Consider the following 19,789-nt stretch of genomic DNA (forward strand, 5'->3'; position numbering starts at 1 on the left):
CAAAGCCCTGCCCCTAACTGCAGAGATGTCTGCATCAAACCACTGCAAGAAATCCTATTTTCCATTTCAGACTGCAGTTATCCTGTTAACTGGTTCAATCATATGAATATATTGAAAAGAACTAAGTTGCGCTGCTGTGACTGTGTAATTGCATGTGCTTGAGTGATCAAAAATCACCTTAGCCTCTCTGAATCATAAAAGATAATAACATTTATTCATTAAACATACAACAGTGTAAAATATCAAAATGCGACTCTTAAATAAGAGTATATATATCACAATGATACAATTGTTGCAACAACTCATGTAGTCATTAGCATGTATGTAGCAGGGCCACAACTAGGGGGGGGGGCTGGAGGTGCACGTGCACCGGGTGCGCTGCTGTACCCGTTGCCAGTGACCTCCAGCCCGGCGCTGCAGAGAGGCTCCAAGCCGGACGTCCGCTGGTAATATTTATTACCAGTGGGCGCCCGGATCCTTCTCTGCAGCGACGCGGTGTAGCCGGAGGCTGGAGTTCTCTCCCGAACTCCAGTTTCCGGCTGTCCCCACTGGCACTATGGGGGAGACGTCATGACGTCTCCCCCATAGTTCCGAGGAGCAGCCGGCGGACTGGACGCGACGCTGGCGCAGGGTTCAAGGTAAGTATTTTTTTTTTTAATAAGCTATGTCGAAAATATAAATAAAAATATATATGTATGCATGTGTGAAAAGTTGGATAAATAATGTGATATAATTAGTACTCTATGAAGAAAGAGGAAAATATTGGATTAACTGAAAGATGTAATATGAAATATCTATCTGTACAACGAAGGAATAACTAAAAAATGAATATGTAAACCAATAAATATCTATATATATATATACATATATATACATATATACACATATATATATACACATATATATATATATATATATATATATATACACACACACACACACACACACACATATATACACACACGTATGAAATGTCTATGTGGATATACATGGACATTTTTGTGTGTATATGCGGATATGAGAATGATGGGGAATAGAGAAATAAAAATAATATAAATTTGAAAATCATAGAATAATGGATAATATGAGTAGAAGTCTAAATGAATTTTATATGTATAAGCAAAAAAGCAGTATTGTTAACTCAGTTATAGGTGAGAATTTAAAGTGAGATGAATAACAGGTGGGATTATATGTATTATATTATGTATGTGAATTTTGTTTTTATTTATATATATATATTTAAGTGCATGAGTATCTATTATTATAGATTTTCTATATATGTTCTATATAGGGTAATATGTGAATTCCTATTTGAATATAGGAAAGATTGAGGTATATTACAGTAGTAGCCGAGAGCTTCTCTGAATCAGTATAAGAGGTAATTGAAATAATCAAATTCAGCCGATTTTACTTGATTGAGAACCCTATTTAAGGGAAGGATATGGATTGAATAACCCTATCTTGAAAAAGCTCCAAGAGGGGAGCGAAACGCGTCGAAGGGGTTCACACACTGATCAGTGTTCTGCAACTCAGCATAGCTTGCTGCTCACCGCTACCATCTACACACACGCAGTGAGGCGTGAGCTCCGAATTGGACTGGAGCATCAATAGCCGGCAGCTAGGACGTGGAACAGTGCCACCAAAACACATTGCTGCCGGTAACAGGAGTCCGTCACTCAGACCACGGTGTCGGACGGACGTTTGCCTTACTACAACTGCCACTCCGCCCCATGTGCCAGGTGGATATTTCATGGCTTTTCCTACTGTGGAGTGCAACGCTGTTCTGCTGAGTCTCCCATTACATCCAGTGCTCCTTCCACTAGTCAATTCCACCAGTGAGCTCTGGCGCACTACAAGTGCCAGCTGGACGCTAACTCACATCAAGTATTTGCTGGAAATTCAAAGCATTCATATGCGGAAACAAGCGGTGAGCTTTTGAACTTTATTATTCACAAATTGACTCAAATCAAGTTCTTTTACTGGGGAATAATATATTGAATGGATACATTCTAATGGCTACATGAGTTGTTGCAACAATTGTATCATTGTGATATGCAGTAAATACTCTTATTTAAGAGTCACATTTTATGATATTTTACAGTGTTATTGTATGTTTAATGAATAAATATTATATTTTATGATTCAGAGAGACTAAGGTGATTTTTGATCAATCAAGCACATGCAATTACACAGTCACAGTAGCACAACTTATTTCTTTTTATATGGTTGTAGTTTTTCATGTTAGATTGGCAACTGACATTAGGTTTTGCAGCGTTGTGCCCTGTGGAAGATATAGATCTCAATTTATTATAATTTATTTACAATGTATTTAACGTTCTCTCCCAATTTTCTATTATCAACTCAGCTGTGTTCTTCTGAGCACCAGGTATAAGCGGAGGACGTCTGATTTTCTGTCTAGCCTTAGGTTATTTAGTCTGCTGTATATGAATATATTGATCTGAAAAAGTCACTAGCGAATGTAGGAGTTCTATCATGTGTTATTTGGACATCCAGTTAATACAGAAAATAATCAAATAAAAACAGTATCACATTGTTTAAAAAAATAAAATGTTGGGTGGCAAAACAAAAAAATAGAAACAATGGATAAGCATGAATAAAAAGTAAAAAAAAAAACAAAAAAAAAAACTGGATTTTGGTACTTACCGTTAAATCCATTTCTCCGATTCCACAGGGGACACTGGAGCTTCATGACAGTGGGGTATAGACGGTGGGTTGAGTTGAGCCTGGCACTTTAAAAATCTACAAGTGTGACTGGCTCCTCCCCCTCTATGCCCCATCAGCCCCAGTTTTAAAGAACTGAGCCCGAGAGGAGACGGAGAACAGACTGAAGAACAGAGAAGGAGAACAGGAAAAGAAACAATCCAATATACTGACACTGCAAGAACACAGCAGGCTGCAGTGATAAACAGTCACACAACGAAAACAGACCAAACTGCAACAGAACTGAAGCAGAACAAGCAACTGAGAACAGGCAAGAAGCACTGGGTGGGCGTCCAGTGTCCCCTGTGGAATCGGAGAAATGGATTTAACGGTAAGTACCAAAATCCTGCTTTCTCCTTCATCCACTAGGGGACACTGGAGCTTCATGACAGTGGGGACGTCCCAAAGCTACCCTCCTGGGGGGGGAGAGTGCTGAACGCCCTGCAAGACACTACGACCAAAATTTGAAGTAGAAGCCGCAAAAGTGTCAAATCTGTAGAAACGTACAAAAGTATGAACCGAAGACCACGTCGCTGCCCTACAAAGCTGCGAAGCCGAGACACCTCTACGCGCCGCCCAAGAAGTACCCACAGAGCGCGTAGAATGCGCAGAAATGGATACCGGCGGTGGTCTAGCAGAAGCAACATATGCCTGACGAATAGTCAGACGAATCAACCTGGCCAAAGTTTGTTTAGACGCAGGCCAGCCACGCCGATTAGCATCATAAAGGACGAACAGAGCCTCTGATTTACGTAGCCCCTCAGTACGGGACACATAAATGCGAAGTGCCCGAACCACATCCAAGGAGTGAGAATCCCCAGAAGAGTCCGACAACGCTGGCACTACAATCGGCTGATTCAGATGAAAACCCGAGACCACCTTGGGCAAAAAGGAAGGTCGGGTACGAAGTTCCGCCCGATCTTCGTGAAAAATCAAGTAAGGGGAACGGCAGGACAAGGCTCCAAGTTCAGACACACGTCTGGCCGAAGCCAGGGCCAATAAAAGGATCATCTTCCAAGTCAAATACTTCAATTCCACCTCCTGCAAAGGCTCAAAGGTGGATGACTGAAGAAAAGATAAAACAAGATTCAGGTCCCAAGGAGCCGTGGGTGGCACAAAGGGGGGCTGAATTCTAAGTACCCCTTGAAAAAAGGTCTGAACCTCCGGAATCAGAGCTAGGCGACGCTGGAAAAAAATAGAAAGAGCAGAAATCTGCACTTTAAGCGATCCCAAGCGTAATCCCGCATCGAGGCCTTTTTGAAGAAAAAGAAGAAGACGTGGTAAATGAAACGAGGAAGTGGAGGATCCACGACCTTCACACCAGGAGATATAAGCCCTCGAAATGCGATGATAATGCGCTGATGTTACCGGTTTTCTAGCCCTAAGCATGGTAGGAATGACCGACCTAGGAATTCCATGGCTTCTTAGGATGGCGGTCTCAATAGCCACGCCGTTAAACGAAGCCGCCGTAAATCCGGGTACACACATGGACCCTGTTGTAGAAGGTCCGATCGTAGCGGAAGAGGCCAAGGTTAGTCTGCCAGAAGGAATAATAGATCGGAGTACCAAACCCGACGAGGCCAATCCGGAGCCACTAGGATGACGGTGGACGACTCTCGTTTGATCCGCTTGAGAATCCGAGGGAGGAGCGGAAACGGTGGGAACAGGTACACAAGGCTGTACGGCCAAGGGATCAGTAAAGCATCCGCTCCCACCGCTGCCGGATCCATGGTCCTGGAGCAGTAAAGGGGTAGTTGATGATTTATCCGAGATGCCACCAGGTCTATCTGTGGTTTCCCCCATCTGCAAACCAGTTGATGAAAGACCTCGGGATGAAGGGACCACTCCCCGGGATGAAGATCCTGACGACTGAGGTAGTCCGCTTCCCAGTTGTCGACTCCCGGAATAAACACTGCGGAAATGACCTCTACGTGTCTTTCTGCCCACAGAAGGATGCGACTGGCTTCTCTCATAGCCATCCGACTGCGGGTTCCTCCTTGGCGATTTATGTATGCCACTGCCGTGGCGTTGTCGGATTGTATCCGAACCGGAAGTCCTCGTAACAGAGGAGCAGCCTGTATCAAAGCTCTGTAGACTGCCCGCAGTTCGAGAACATTGATTGGTAAGAGGGACTCCTGCTGTGACCAAAGCCCCTGGAAGTGATTGTCCAGAACCACCGCTTCCCATCCGCGGAGGCTGGCGTCCGTGGTGACCAAGGTCCAATTCCAAATTCCGAAGCGCCGACCCGCTAACAGATGCTCCGTCCGAAGCCACCAGAGCAAGGATATGCGGGTCCGGGGAGACAGACGCACCAGCCGATGCATCTGTAGGTGGGACCCGGACCACTGAGACAGAAGATCCAGTTGAAATATTCTGGAGTGAAATCTGCCGAATTGGATGGCCTCGAAGGAAGCCACCATTTTCCCCAGGAGACGGATGCAAAGATGCACAGATACTTTCCTGGGTCTGAGCACCAGACGAACCAGCTCCTGTATGGCTATGGCCTTGTCCCTTGGCAAGAATATACGAAGCAGAACAGTGTCTAGAATCATTCCTAGGAACTGAAGTCTCTGGGACGGCATCAACTGAGACTTCTGGAAGTTCACAATCCATCCATGTTGAATGAGAATCTGATGTGTAAGGGACACTTGGTGTAAAAGGACTTCTGCCGTCGGAGCCTTGATGAGTAAATCGTCTAGGTACGGAACTATCGTCACCCCCCGAGAGCGCAAGTGAGACACCATGACGGCCATCACTTTGGTGAATACCCTGGGAGCTGACGAGAGACCGAATGGCAGGGCCTGAAACTGGAAATGAGCTTCCCTGATGGCAAATCTGAGGAAAGCCTGGTGAGGAACCCAAATTGGGACATGCAGATAGGCGTCCTTGATATCTATCGACACCAGAAACTCTTCTGCCTCTAGTCCCGCAATGACAGAATGGAGAGACTCCATCTTGAACCTGTGAAATGAAAGATACTGGTTCAAGGATTTCAGATTCAGAATGGGTCTGACTGACCCATCTGGTTTCGGAACCACAAAAAGGTTTGAGTAAAACCCTTGTTGTCTTTGTGCAGTGGGAACCGCCACAAGGACCTCGGCCAGCAAAAGTTTCTCGATCGCTTGACGCAAAATTAGTTGCTTTAAGGGATCGACAGGCAAACCTGTTGTAAAATAACGCCCAGGAGGAGTGAAAGCGAACTCGATCTTGTACCCTTGAGATACCAGATTTCGAACCCAAGTGTCTGGAGAAGTCCGTCTCCAAACCTCCGAGAAACGCTGGAGGCGAGCCCCCACCTTCGGATTTCCGAGATGGGATGGGAGCCCGTCATGCCACAGGCTTGTCTGCTGGCTTGGGATCTGGACGGCGGGCAATATTTGCTTGACGTCCTCTAGCACGGCCTCCTCGCCCCGCTGAAGACGAACCTCGCGATCGTCCCTGAAATCTTGCAGATGCTCGAAAGGAACGAAAGGAAGGTCCCCTAAACGAGCGACGCGGAGGAGGTGCTGATGAAGGTAGAAAAGTACTCTTACCTCCAGTGGCCAGCGAGATCCATTTGTCCAGCTCTGGACCAAATAAAATATCGCCTGTGAAAGGATGAGCTTCCACTGCTCTTTTTGACTCCGCATCCGCTTGCCAGGCACGAAGCCAAAGTGCCCGGCGAGCAGAGACCGCCGAAACAGAAATCCTAGCGCCTACCTGGCCGATATCTCTGGAGGCGTCTCCTAAGTATACAGCAGACTCCTGAATATGTTCTGCCAAGGTAATCAGATCTGCCCGCGGAGTGCTGGATCTAAGACCCTCAGTCAATTGTTCCGCCCACTTTTCCACAGCCTTGTTGACCCAAGATCCTACCAAGGCCGGCCGGAGAAGTGCACCCGCTGCCGTATAAATGGATTTCAAAGTGGTTTTTAATCTCCGCACTGAGGTTTCCTTCAATGTAGTAGCTCCTGGAACAGGTAACGTGGTCTTCTTTGACAACCGAGAAACCGAAGAATCCACAGGTGGCGGGGTCTCCCACCTCTTCCTATTTTCCATAGGAAATGGGTAAAGAGAGAAAAAGCGCTTAGGAATCTGGAATTTACGGTCCGGATTCTGCCAGGCTGCCGTCATCTGTTCGTCCAACTGGAGAGAAACAGGGAATGTGACGGCCATCTTCTGTGACCTGGCAAATAAGGAGTCTTCTAACGATTCTGGAGCTTCCTGGCCAGAAATCTTAAGAACTTTCCTTACCGCTAGAATGAGTGCGTCAATACCTTGCAATGCCTCAGGTTCTTGTGAGTAAGTCTCTACGTCTGACTCGTCCAGCATCTCCCCTTCCTCCTGAGACGAGTGATCCGCTGCCGAATCCTCATCCGACTGGAGAACCGCCGGAAGAGCCCTCTTCTTAGATGAGCGACTTACCGTAGCTTCAGGAGCTTTAGACGCAGAACCCATCGCTTGAGCAAGGCTATTCACCGAGCGGACTAAATTCTGAGCCCACGCTGGTTCTGCTAGAAAAGAAGGGTGAGATGTGCCAGGTAGATCTCTGGCAGCCTCCCGTTCCCTACGGGAAGCGGCTAATTCAGAAGAAAGGTCCGCCATGACCCCTGCCAAACTATTTATGAAGGAGGGAGTGACAGACTGCGTGTTAGCACTGTCTGCTTCACACGTCTCGCACAGGGAAGACCCTTCGGAGCGAGCATAGGTTAATTTCTTCCTGCACTTAGTGCAGGCAAACAGCTTTTGTGATGCAGTTTTTTCTGTCCTGGATGTCATCATGTACTCACAGACAAGCACCACATACAACTCAGGAATGCAGAAGGAGTATAAGTAGAATTACAATAATAATGCTACTCAAGTATGGGAGCAGACAGCGCAATAAGGGAGGAGCAGAATTTCAATAATAATGCTACTCAAATTGCAGGCAGAGCAGTATAGGAGGAGCAGAATTTCAAGGATAATGCAACTCAGTAACAGGGGCAGACAGGCATATAAGGGAGGAGCAGTCAATAGGACCAGAAGGTAGTTAAAACCACCTTCTGTAATTACAGACCCCCTGTAGAAGCTGTCAGATTTCTCCTCTCCCCCTCCGCTCAGTGCCATCATGGAATGTTCTCTGAGGCGCCACTCCCGTTCAGAGCGCGCCAAACTAGCCCAGGCAGTGAAGGAGGAAGAGGAGGAGGGACCTATAAGCTCCTCCTCCTAATGGCTGCCGCTTTGTATGTGCGCGGCATACACTTATTCTGTGTCCCTGCACTGACAGCGGGGGCCAGCGGCACGACCGCCGCCAGTGATAAACGTGCTGATGCCTTTTACACAAGCAGCGGCACGCAGAGGCAGGACCGCTGTGAGCGCGCCTACCTAACAGCCAGCGCCGGTGTTCTATCGCAACACCAGCGTGGCACTGACAGCCGCGCGCTGTATTCAGACCCAGCAGATTATTTACACCTCTCCTGCTAGTCAGGAGAGGTGTGCTACTTACCGGGCTGCTGCGGCCAGAGCGCTGGGCAGTGAGGGGAGAGCGGGGACCCGGACACAAGCCAGTGTTAGCTGTGGCGGGCCCCGCTGAGTCTGATGACTCCTTCACTGCCAAAAGGCAGCCTCCCCTCCATAGGGTGACCGGACACAGGCTGCAGTAGCCGTGTGGTCCCCTCTCAGGCGGCTCCCACGTTGCAGGCAGACTGTCACAGCTAACAGTCTGCCTGTCCTCTTGCTTTGTATTTCTTTTACAACTTTTATAAATTTAAAGGGCTGGAGACAGCCCCTGTGCACCGGCTCTACTCGGGCACATTCTAAAAACTGGGGCTGATGGGGCATAGAGGGGGAGGAGCCAGTCACACTTGTAGATTTTTAAAGTGCCAGGCTCAACTCAACCCACCGTCTATACCCCACTGTCATGAAGCTCCAGTGTCCCCTAGTGGATGAAGGAGAAAAATGAATAATGCACAGCAAAAACATCAACATACCCAGATCAGCTGGCAGTTTCTTAGCTAGGTGGCACAGCCAACGCATCCTTAGCATCCAGTCTAGTGATGTTGCCTTCTCAATAACCAGCTGAATAGACTGCTGAATAACTGCAGGATCATCCATCCAAAGTATTTCTATGTCCACAGGACTAAAATTGTGACCGTCTGTAGAGGATGACTGTCCAGACAATTGAAGATCTTGTACCGCAAGTGGAACCTTTCTGTAATAATTGTAAAAGAGATCCATTATGAAATCTATTATGTGGCCAAAATTTTTTCTGCAGCTTGTACTGTATATGCAAGGAATAAATGACACTTGTGAACCCTATGCATTTAGGGAGAAAAATTACTGTACAGGCGGTAAAGGAACAGACTGTTGTCAGAAGGTGTACAATCAAAATGCGTATTATGTTATCTAAGATAAAGATGTCCAAGCCCCAACAAGGCTGAAAGTTGCAATAAAAAGTAACAAGGGCTGTTTGTGCTGTCCTACAGATTTATGCAAACAAAAAACCTTAAATAGTGGTTTAACCACTTAACTGACATTTTTTTTTCCCAGAAAACCACTCAGAAATAGAAAGTTTTTTTTATTATTGAATAAAATGTAAAAATTATATTTAATAATATTTAAAAAAATTAGATAGATATCTATCTATAGCTATCTCTATGTAGAAATGCTGGACAGCACTCAAGAACTGTCGACACTCTTGTAATAAAGTACACCGAAGTCAAAGGGCAAATCGACGTTTCAGGGAGCAAACCCTTTTATCAAGACCAGAATAGTCTTCATAAAAGGGTTTGCGCCCTGAAATGTCGATTTACCCTTTGACTTGGGAGTCCTTTACATATTTATTCATTTAGGAGGAGCACCGGGCATATATATATTATATATATATATATATATATATATATATATATATAATCTCTATGGGTTGTTTTGTAACTTCCCCCGTGTCCATAGAACCACATTATAAAATAACTTCCCATCCCTTCTAGGCAATAGTGCCCCCAGGGATCATAAATCCTTATTATATAACCCCCCCACACCCCTTTAAAAAGAACCATTTTTTGCTCCCCTCTCCTCCCACCAGTATACTTTTCTTTTTTTGTTATTTTGCATTCTTTCTACAGATGCCATCTATTTAACTAGTGGATTTGCATGCTATAGCAGTGTGAGAAAGATAATAATCTGAGAAAAAAGGCAAGAGACAGAGGACCGATATGACTGAGCCTTGCCATGCATCCCACCACGCAACATCCTGCAAATTTACCCAGTCACATTTACAAGACAAGTATGAATACGAAGCCCCAAGTACACTACAATGCTGTTTGCATGCGGCTGTAGTGTGAAAATGACACGCCGTGTTGGGAAAATTCAAAACTAGATATCTGTGGTGCAGTATCTAAGTTGTGTTGTTTGTTTTGCACCATGTAGCGCAAAAACGCTAGGTGTATAAGGACACATCTGTACCTGCTGCAAATAATACTTATTTAGGTGGCTTATGTTAAATCAAAAAAAAAAAACACCTTTAAAAAAAATGTATTTGCAATTTAAATAAATTTTTGTTTTTACCTGTTTTTCCGTATAATATGTCTGTTTAGTATATAAACAAGAATATGTCCATCTCGTAAAACAGTAGATAAGACTGAGTCTTCAGCAGAAAGAACAGCGCATGGTACTTTATCTGGCCACAAACCAAGGGATAACAAGCAATCTCCATAGGTGGGTGTCAGCGTACAAATCTGGTTCCAAATAACATCCTGCACTTGCTACAACACAAAGTACATGTAGGCTATTTATACAAACATTACTTTTGCAATAAATCTGTAGACATTTATAGAAATTTTACTAAAAATGTAAACCGTTCTATTATATTATTTAAAATTTCAAAGAAAGAATGTTAGCAGTGAAATTATTCACACTACAGGTACAAAACACTTACAAATATCTTGATTTGTTTTATAGAGTAATTCAAGAAATAATGTACAATTTAACATACCAAGGATTTCACACTAAGCTACTCCAGTTAAGTAACTGCAGCTATAAATTCATGTGTTCATGGTTTGGAAGTGTGAGAGAGTTCTTTTGTGTATATACTGTGCAATGTAGGCAAGTTTAAGCTTACTCTGAGGCAGAACAAGGCTGCGCAGGAATGAGGGGCAAGTTACTGGAAGGACAATTTTAATATGTTTTCAGAAAAATAGTTTTGAAATACATTTTTAAAAAAAATATCAGTAATGGGATATTTGTACCTAAGCTAAATCCTTTTCTCTCAGTCCATTGAGGAGCACTGGATACAATGGGGTATAGAGTGCAGTGACAGGAGGTTGGGCATACTAAATTTACTGGAAAGCGCTAAAGCTAGTAACATAAACCTCTATAGCCATATTTATGGTCAGGGACTTTTTAGGTTTCTAGCAAAGCCATAAAAGAACAGAATCAAGAGTATAAAAGGAGGACGATGAGATAACAGCAAATTATATTACCTGATAATATTGTTTCTGTGAAATACTTCATGACAGCCATTACTCGTGGGTTTACATCCCGTCCTCCTATTATTAGACAAGTCCCAAGGGGTAAGACGGACCTACTTAAGGCCTTATTCTTTTCATTACTTGACAGAACAGTTTTACAAGAACACACTTAATGCTGCTACTTGTACTTTAAGGGTTGAAGTCGCTAAACCTTATTCAAATCCATCATGCAGAAACTGCAACACTTGTGGCGTGTCAGACTTCATATCATCAAATCTTGAACTGGCGCAGAGTGCAAAGGTTTTCCAGGTTCTGTAATCGATATCTAAAGAAAGTACAATTTCTTATGAAAGCAAGAAAGCGAGTACTTGTTCAGACAGTCCTTTCTGTCCCAGTAGTTTCCGTACAATTTCCACACTGTCAAATGAAGACTTTGGAGATTCAGATGGACCAACGGACCCTGATGCAACAGCCATGATACGATCAGCAGAATCCAAGGGTCTCCATAAGCCATTCTCATCATCATTGGAAACCACACTCTTTTGACCAATAAGGAAGAACAGCTATTACCTTCACTCAATCTTCTCTGATCTTTTCTAGTACATGGGAAATCATTGTAAACGGTGAAAACACATAGCCCAGTTTGAAGTTCCATATTAGGGAAAAAGTATCTACTCCACTTGTTTTTGGCTTGTGGTATCCGGAAAAGAAAATTGGTAGCTTGGCATTTAGATGTGTTGCCATCAAATTTACTTGTGGGTGACCAAACTTTACTAATATGTTCAGAAATACTCATCCCATCCAATTCCCACTCTCCTGGTAATGCATGGTGTCTGCTGAGGAAACCTGCAACAACACTGTCTTTCCCTGGTACATGAAGGGTAGACAAAGAATTGGTGTTCTTCGGCCCATTCCAAAATTCTTGACACTTCCATTAAAGGTTTAATAGTCCAAGTTACTTGCTGACTGTGTTCAAGGAGCTGTGCTCCCATCCTCCTTAGCTTGCATCGGTGGTTAAGACAAAACCTGGATTTTCTGACAATGGAGTTATTCTGGATTTAGCTCTGTATTTGTCCGCGAAATAGAGAATCACTTGTGTCTTCATATATGCTTACTCGATAGGATAGAGTAAACCCCTTTCTGCTGTATCGGAGTAGGTCCCACTGTAACCTTCTCATCCTCCATTTTGCCCAAGGAATTAGGCCTATAGTGGAAGACATAATTCCAAATAGGCGTGATCCAAAGCGTAAGAGTATTTTGATGCATATCTGAAAAAAAGAGGCTAAGCTCTAAATCTTTTTGCGTCTTTCTTCTGATAGTGCGATTACATACTTTAGAGTGTCTTATGCAGACATCCAGAAATTGTATTTGTGGTCTTGGATTTAACTGGCTTTTCTCCCAGTTTATAATCCAACCACGCTCTTGAAGGAATTTTATCGTTCGGTCTACAGCCTTTTGTACAATTTCTCTTGAACTTTCAGCAATTAGAAGATCCTCTAAATATGCCCAGATAATTATCCCCTGATCTCTTAAATGAGCTATAAGAGTCACAAGGACCTTTGCAAACATTCTCGGGGAAGTGGCCAGTCCGAACGAAAGACAAGTAACTTGTAGATGGTTTCCCACGACACAGACTCTCAGAACCTGTTGATGTCTTCTGTCCACAGGAACAGGTAAATCGGCATCCTTTAGATCTATTGATACAAAGAAATCCTCTCGGCCTATACCCGACAGAACGGATTTCAGCGTTTCCATACAGAACTTCTTCACTTTCACAAACTTGTTCAGTTGTCTGAGGTTCAGTATTGTTCTGAAACCCCAGGTTTTTCTACCAGAAATATTGGAGAAAAGAAACCTTTTCTTTCTTCTAACCATGAAACAAACTATGGCTCCTGAGTTGATAATTTTCTCCAAGCTGTGTTCCAGAGCCTTGACTTCCAAAACTACAGGAACTCTTGACTACACAAACTAATTTTTTTTGGCATTTGTAAAAACTCTATTCGATATCCTCGAGCCACCATTTCCAACACCCAATTGTATTGAACAGTAATTCTCCACTGGTTTGCAAATTTTAGAAGTCTGCCCCCTACTGACACTTGTGTCAGGGACTCGAGATAATCATTGACTCTTCCAAAACAGAGACAAGGACCTCCTTGTCATCCCTGCAGAATATCTGCCACTATATTGGCGTCCAGGTCTATAACTTCTTGCTTCTTTAAACGGTTTAGGAGATGGCAAAGGATACCTGTTCCTTCTATCCTGAGGCAACTTTACAGATTTACCTCCAGTCGACTTAAGTATGATTGCTTACAATTTATCACCAATGAGCAGTAAACAGTAATAAGATAACATCTTTGAATGTATATCCGCTGCCCAAGAACATAATCATAGAGCCCTTTTTGCCATTACTCCTGCAGATATAGTTTTGCCAAAAAATTCCAACACATCAAGTGAAGCTTCACACATATATTCTATAGCTTTACACATTATAGAGATGTTCTCTTCCAAGTCTGTATTCATAACAGATGCACAGATGTACAAAGTCTCAAAGTTCTAGAGATCGAGGCAATCACCACACCGGATTTCAATGAGACTGCTGCAAAGCTATGCAATTTAATTTTAGGTACTGCACACTAAGTTAAAAACTGTCATTTATAGGATTCATCCGATCAATTCTGGAACCACCCTCGCTACTCCCCTGCCTCCAGGTCTTGGAGATCAGCGCCAAGCCACGCCTGCTACAATGCTTAAAATATCTGTGGGCCAGTCCAGAGCTAACAGTCACCCAAATTACCTCTCTTTTTACTTTTTTTTTTTAGCAGCCGAGGAAGCATCACTACCAGACAGAAAAGGAACATCAAATGGATGCTCCAAAGATCTGACAGTGTCTACCAGATAATAGTGTATTATCAGTATTAAGGGGAGGAGCTTGAGCTGATAACAGAAAAGGTATAGTGCCCAAGCATCTGTCATCATACACCATTTATACCCAGTGTCTCACAATTGGATGCTAGAAAATATTTTATTTTAAATAAAGATATTTAATCCATAATCACATATTATAATCTGCAATGTTGGCATTTAGGCATCAGTAATGAATGACAGAACTCACCCTCTGAGCCACAAGTGAGTGCTGCGAGAAAGTAAACACCTCACTGCAGGCTCTTTGGAAAGCCTGTTCCAAGTGACATCCCCTCTGCAGCTGTTGGGATATCAGAGTAGCAGCATGGAGCAGATGAGAGAGCGCGCTGCAAGGGGAACCTGGAAATACATATCAGCTCAGTAGAAAGCCAGTCTAGCCAACATTCATATATCAAGAAGCTTAACCTAAGAACACAAATGTTATTTAAATAAAATATATTTACTGAACATATATTGACAATTACTAAGCACTCCACTTCAACCTTTGAATAAGTAATTACCAGAAACTACTAATAATTAAAATGATGCTTTGAAATAATCAGCTGTTTTTAGTACAAACTAGTAGGTGAAACAAAACCTTATTCATTATGGTGAGAACAGCCTCGTGTTTAGAAACAAAGTGCAGATCATTGAGCTACTGTATCTGACAAACCTATACAAGCACCACCACCAGTATTTTCTGCTTACCAATTATGGTTTCTTTGATTTCTGTGTGCACTGCTATCAAAGCATTACACGCATGATCTCCGATCAAGCCCAAACCATGCAGTAATGTCCGGATATCAAAACAATCCAGCTTGGACCAGTCACAGTCCCCAGATATATACAGTTCAATACCACGGTTCCGCATTGCTCTGGAAATTTCACCATGGGAGGGATCCATTGACAAAAACAGTCTGTGTATTATAGAATATCAAACAGATATAACAGACACTCATATGAATTAAATGAATAGTAAAACTGTTCAAATTATGGTTAAGTGAAAAATCTGAATGTTTTTTTCTTTTTCTTTTGGCGGGGGTGTAGGGGATGGGGGGAGGGAAATGTGCAGAAGTGACCCAAAGGCGACCGGTACCAATATATAATCCTATAACGGTTCTTTACTGCAAAGTCCCAATATGTAGCATATAGCAAGAAAAATAGGTAAAAATAAATAAATTAAAGGCCACACCTGAAATTTGGGTGAGGAATTATAGTTGGAGTGGTGCCATCAATGATGCCTCGCTCACTAATAGTAAGAACACCTCCAGGTTCAAGCAGTGCATTGAGGCGATCCAAAACAGATGAACTGTAAAAAAAGTAAGGAAAAGAAATCATGACAACACAGCTAGTACAATGCTCTACTTTCACAGTCTCAAATGTGCAGATTCAAAAAGAAAGAAAAAAATGATTTGAATGTTTTTTTTATCTACGAAAATAAAAATGTTCTCAAGAGACTTTGGGGTAGACGTACTAAGCCTTGGAGAAAGATAAAGTGCCAACCAATCAGCTCCTGTCACTTTACAGGCTGTGTTTGAAAAAGGACAGGAGCTGATTAGTTGGTTCTTTATCTCTCTCCAAGGCTAAGTACATATACCCCATTGACCTAATACTACCTCAATTATGCCTGGCATAATGTATTTAAGTTTATGAAGTTGTTTTAATTTCTACCTCTCAATGCCTCAAGTTCATATTTTCAGTCCTTTCAATATTGACCATAATCTCAATTATGGTACATACGAGAATTGATTGGAAAGTAATGAGACTGCCTTAAGATGTGGCAACGCTATGCTGGTTATTGTGAAGCGCATACATCATGTATCTGGACCTGCCGTTGGACTGCCGTAGTCTTCTTTGTTTGATCACAGTCAGTGGAAGATCTTCGTATGTTTCGTCATGGCGGATGAGGAAGACGTGTCTGTGAGATTACGTCAGAGATGTATGACTGAATTTTGTGTTAAACTTGGAAAAAGTGGAAATGAAACTCATGAAATGCTACGGCAAGCATACAGTGGAGAAAATTAGCCGTGCTGCAGTATTTCAGTGATAGAACTCATTTCAAAGAGGGTAATACACGAGTGACTGACGAAGCGCGTTCTTGGAGACCAACCACCGGAGTTACAGATGTCAACGTTGCCAAAGCTGCGGAGAGGTTGCAAAATTACAGATGGTTAACTTTACGCGAACTTTCGGCTTCACTTGGCACCTCATTCGAATGGGTTCAGCATATTGTGACAAAGGAACTGAAAACGCATCGCGTGTGTGCCAGGTGGGTACCCAAAAATCTCACAGAAGAGAGATGAGACTAGTTGAATTGTGCAAGAACACCGTTCCAATGTCGGAGAGGATACCCGATTTCCTGACATTGATTGTGACGTGTGACGAATCGTGGATTTGTTATTATGATGCGGAATCCAAACATTGCAATGTATGGAAACACGGAAATTCGCCTCCGCCCAAAAAATCCTTTGGTGTGTAAAGTCATGCTTCTGCTGTTTGATGCGCCGTTATGATCCTACAGCACAGACAGTTAATAGTGACTACTATGCAAACGTTCTGAAAACCCATTTGCGTGGAGCCATGAGGAAGAAAAGACCATATTTGCTGAAGAAATGCCGGAAACACATGTTGCTGCTGTTGCTTTGACAGCACTGACTGAAATTAATGGGACAGCACTGGTACACCCCCAAAAAACAAATGCGCGGAAAGAAATTCTCAACAGATTATGAAGTGAAAAATTCCACAGCTGCAAATCTAAAAGTGATGTTACAAAACAGTCTGCAAGTCTTAAAATTGTTGTTGAAACACAGCAAAAAATTTATTGAATGTGAAGGATACTACTTTGGAAATTAAAAATGTTCAGATCCTGTGTAGTCATCTTATTCTAAATAAAAAAACGGTCATTACTTTTCAATCAGCCCTCGTATGTACCTTGCCAATAACCTATATATATCTCGCACGTTTGGTGCGCCAAAGACTTTGCTGCGACTTAACCGTGCCATGCATCTCATTGCTTAAAATATGGGACTTAAAGTGCCATACTGATCCCAATTATTTACTACACTATTAGCAAGCACATAATACCTATGTGTTTTGCCTTTGTACTCAGACTACATACATTTTCCAAAATAAGGAGTCTTATTTTGCTAATAGTGTACTAAGTGCTCTCCTTAGGATGAGTTTTTTGCAACAAAGGAATTGGTATAAAGAAGCATAATGATACAAGGCGCAAAACACTTGTATACAAGTATGAGTGACTCGTGACACGCATCGTTATGCGTAATCGGCTACTATATACCAATTTATTTGTGACAAAAGAAAAGAAGAGTACTTAGTACGCTATTAGCAAAATAAGACTCAAAATTCTGGAAAATGTATGTAGTTGCTACCCAAAGCTTCTCATGCCATATGCAGGGCCGGATTATAGGAGGGGCGAATGGGGTCGTCGTCCAGGGCCCCCCCACACCTTGGGGTTCACAGCACAGACTAAAATAATGACTGGAACCTGGCCACTCACCCTGGCTGGCATCTGATTCCGGCAGCATCACAGCAGTCTCACGGCCTCTAATTCACCAGACAGTGGCTGTCTAGGAAGCCCCACCCCCTTGTTGACAATGCTGCGATTTGCAGGTGCACGGGTAGGGGGCAGGGCTTTATGCAGTGAACTGCCTGCCCCATCAGAAGGTTGATGGGTTGCCTGCTGCAGCTGCAAGAGGTTAGTGTGTGAGCTCCCTTCCTCCATCTTTGTCCCCTCCTCCCTTCCTCTGTCTCTCCCTCTTTTCCCCTTTCTCCTTCCTTCCCTTTCTCTCACCCCTTACTCCCTCTCTCTCTCCTCCCTCTCCATTCCTCCCTTTCTCTCCCCTCCCTCCCTCCCTGTCCCTTCCTCCCTCTCCCTCCACTCTTTATATATACTGTATATATCTATATCCATCTCTCTCTCAGAGATACAGATAGATATATAAACTGAGAGAGATAGATATATATATATATATCTTATCTATCTCTCCCCACTCTAAATCCTGCGTTATACCCTCGTAGTGGCCATTTTTTTATGGGGCCCCACAATCCTTAATCCGGCCCTGGCCATATGCCACAAAGGATAGGTGTAGGAGGATACATCTCTAATGGATTCTACTGCTGGAAAACAGACCACAGCAGACTTCGCATATACAGTCAGGTGCATATATATTGGGACATTGACAGAATTTTCATATTTTGGCCTCTATTCACCACCACAATGGCTTTGAAATTAAACAAACAAGATGTACTTTAACTGCAGACTTTCAGATTTAATTTGAGGGTAATTACATCCAAATCAGGTGAACGGTGTAGGAATTACAACGGTTTCTATACGTGCCTCTCACTTTTTAAGGGGCCAAAAGTAATGGGACAAACTAAACAGTCCTAAATCTAACTTTCACTTTTTAATACTTTGTTGCAAATCCTTTGCAGGCAATTACAGCCTGAAGTCTGGAACGCATAGACATCACCAGACGCTGGGTTTCATCCTTGTTGATGCTCTGCCAGGCCTCTACTGCAAATGTCTTCAGTTCCTGCTTGTTCTTGGGGCATTTTCCCTTCAGTTTTGTCTTCATCAAGTGAAATGCATGTGCAATTGGATTCAGGTCAGGGGATTGACTTGGCCATTGCATAACATTCCACTTTTTAGCCTTAAAAATCTATTTGGTTGCTTTTGCAGTATGCTTCAGGTCATTGTCCATCTGCACTGTGAAGCACCGTCCAATGAGTTCTGAAGCATTTGACTGAATATGAGCATATAATATTGCCCGAAACACTTCAGAATTCATTCTGCTGCTTTTGTCAGCAGTCATATCATCAATAAATACAAGGGAACCAGTTCCATTGGCAGCCATACATGCCCACACCATGACACTACCACCACCATGCTTCACTGATGAGGTGGTATGTTTTGGATCATGAGCAGTTCCTTTCCTTCTCCATACTCTTCTCTTCCCATCACTCTGGTACAAGTTGATCTTTGTCTCATCTGTCCATAGGATGTTGTTCCAGAACTGTAATGGCTTTTTTAGATGTTGTTTGGCAAACTCTAATCTGGTCTTCCTGTTTTTGTGGCTCACCAATGGTTTACATCTTGTGGTGAACCCTCTATATTCACTCTTGTGAAGTCTTGTCTTGATTGTTGACTTTGACACATATACACCTACCTCCTGGAGAGTGTTCTTGATTTGGCCAACTGTTGTGAAGGGGTTTTTCTTCACCAGGGAAATAATTCTTCTGTCATCCACCACAGTTGTTTTCCGTGGTCTTCCGGGTCTTTTGGTGTTGCTGAGCTCTTCGATGCGTTCTTTCTTTTTAAGAATGTTCCAAACAGTTGATTTGGCCACACCTAATGTTTTTGCTATCTCTCTGATGGGTTTGTTTTGATTTTTCAGCCTAATGATGGCTTGCTTCACTGATAGTGACAGCTCTTTGGATCTCATATTGAGAGTTGACAGCAACTGATTCCAAATGCAAATGTCACACCTAGAATCAACTCCAGACCTTTTACCTGCTTAATTGATAATGAAATAACGAGGGAATAGCCCACACCTGTCCATGAAATAGCTTTTGAGTTGATAGTCCCATTACTTTTGGCCCCTTAAAAAGTGGGAGGCACATATAGAAACCGTTGTAATTCCTACACCGTTCACCTGATTTGGATGTAATTACCCTCAAATTAAATCTGAAAGTCTGCAGTTAAAGCACATCTTGTTTGTTTAATT

The 19,789-nt window shown here is 43.0% G+C and overlaps 1 protein-coding gene across 1 annotated transcript in view; it reads right to left on the bottom strand.

Moving 5' to 3' along the window:
* The window catches only part of MDN1 (midasin AAA ATPase 1), a 389,265-nt gene that overhangs the window by 177,649 nt on the left and 191,827 nt on the right, over positions 1-19,789 (bottom strand). The window contains exons 45-49 of the mRNA XM_088472042.1: positions 15,238-15,354; positions 14,754-14,962; positions 14,257-14,405; positions 10,243-10,439; positions 8,670-8,890 (exon numbers count right to left, since the gene is read on the bottom strand). Of these exons, the coding sequence (XP_088328168.1) occupies positions 8,670-8,890; positions 10,243-10,439; positions 14,257-14,405; positions 14,754-14,962; positions 15,238-15,354 (893 nt within the window). The remainder of the gene's footprint in view (positions 1-8,669; positions 8,891-10,242; positions 10,440-14,256; positions 14,406-14,753; positions 14,963-15,237; positions 15,355-19,789) is intronic.

Source organism: Taudactylus pleione, unplaced genomic scaffold (genome assembly GCF_031769625.1).
Source record: "Taudactylus pleione unplaced genomic scaffold, aTauple2 ptg000015l, whole genome shotgun sequence".
NCBI classification, from domain to species: domain Eukaryota; kingdom Metazoa; phylum Chordata; class Amphibia; order Anura; family Myobatrachidae; genus Taudactylus; species Taudactylus pleione.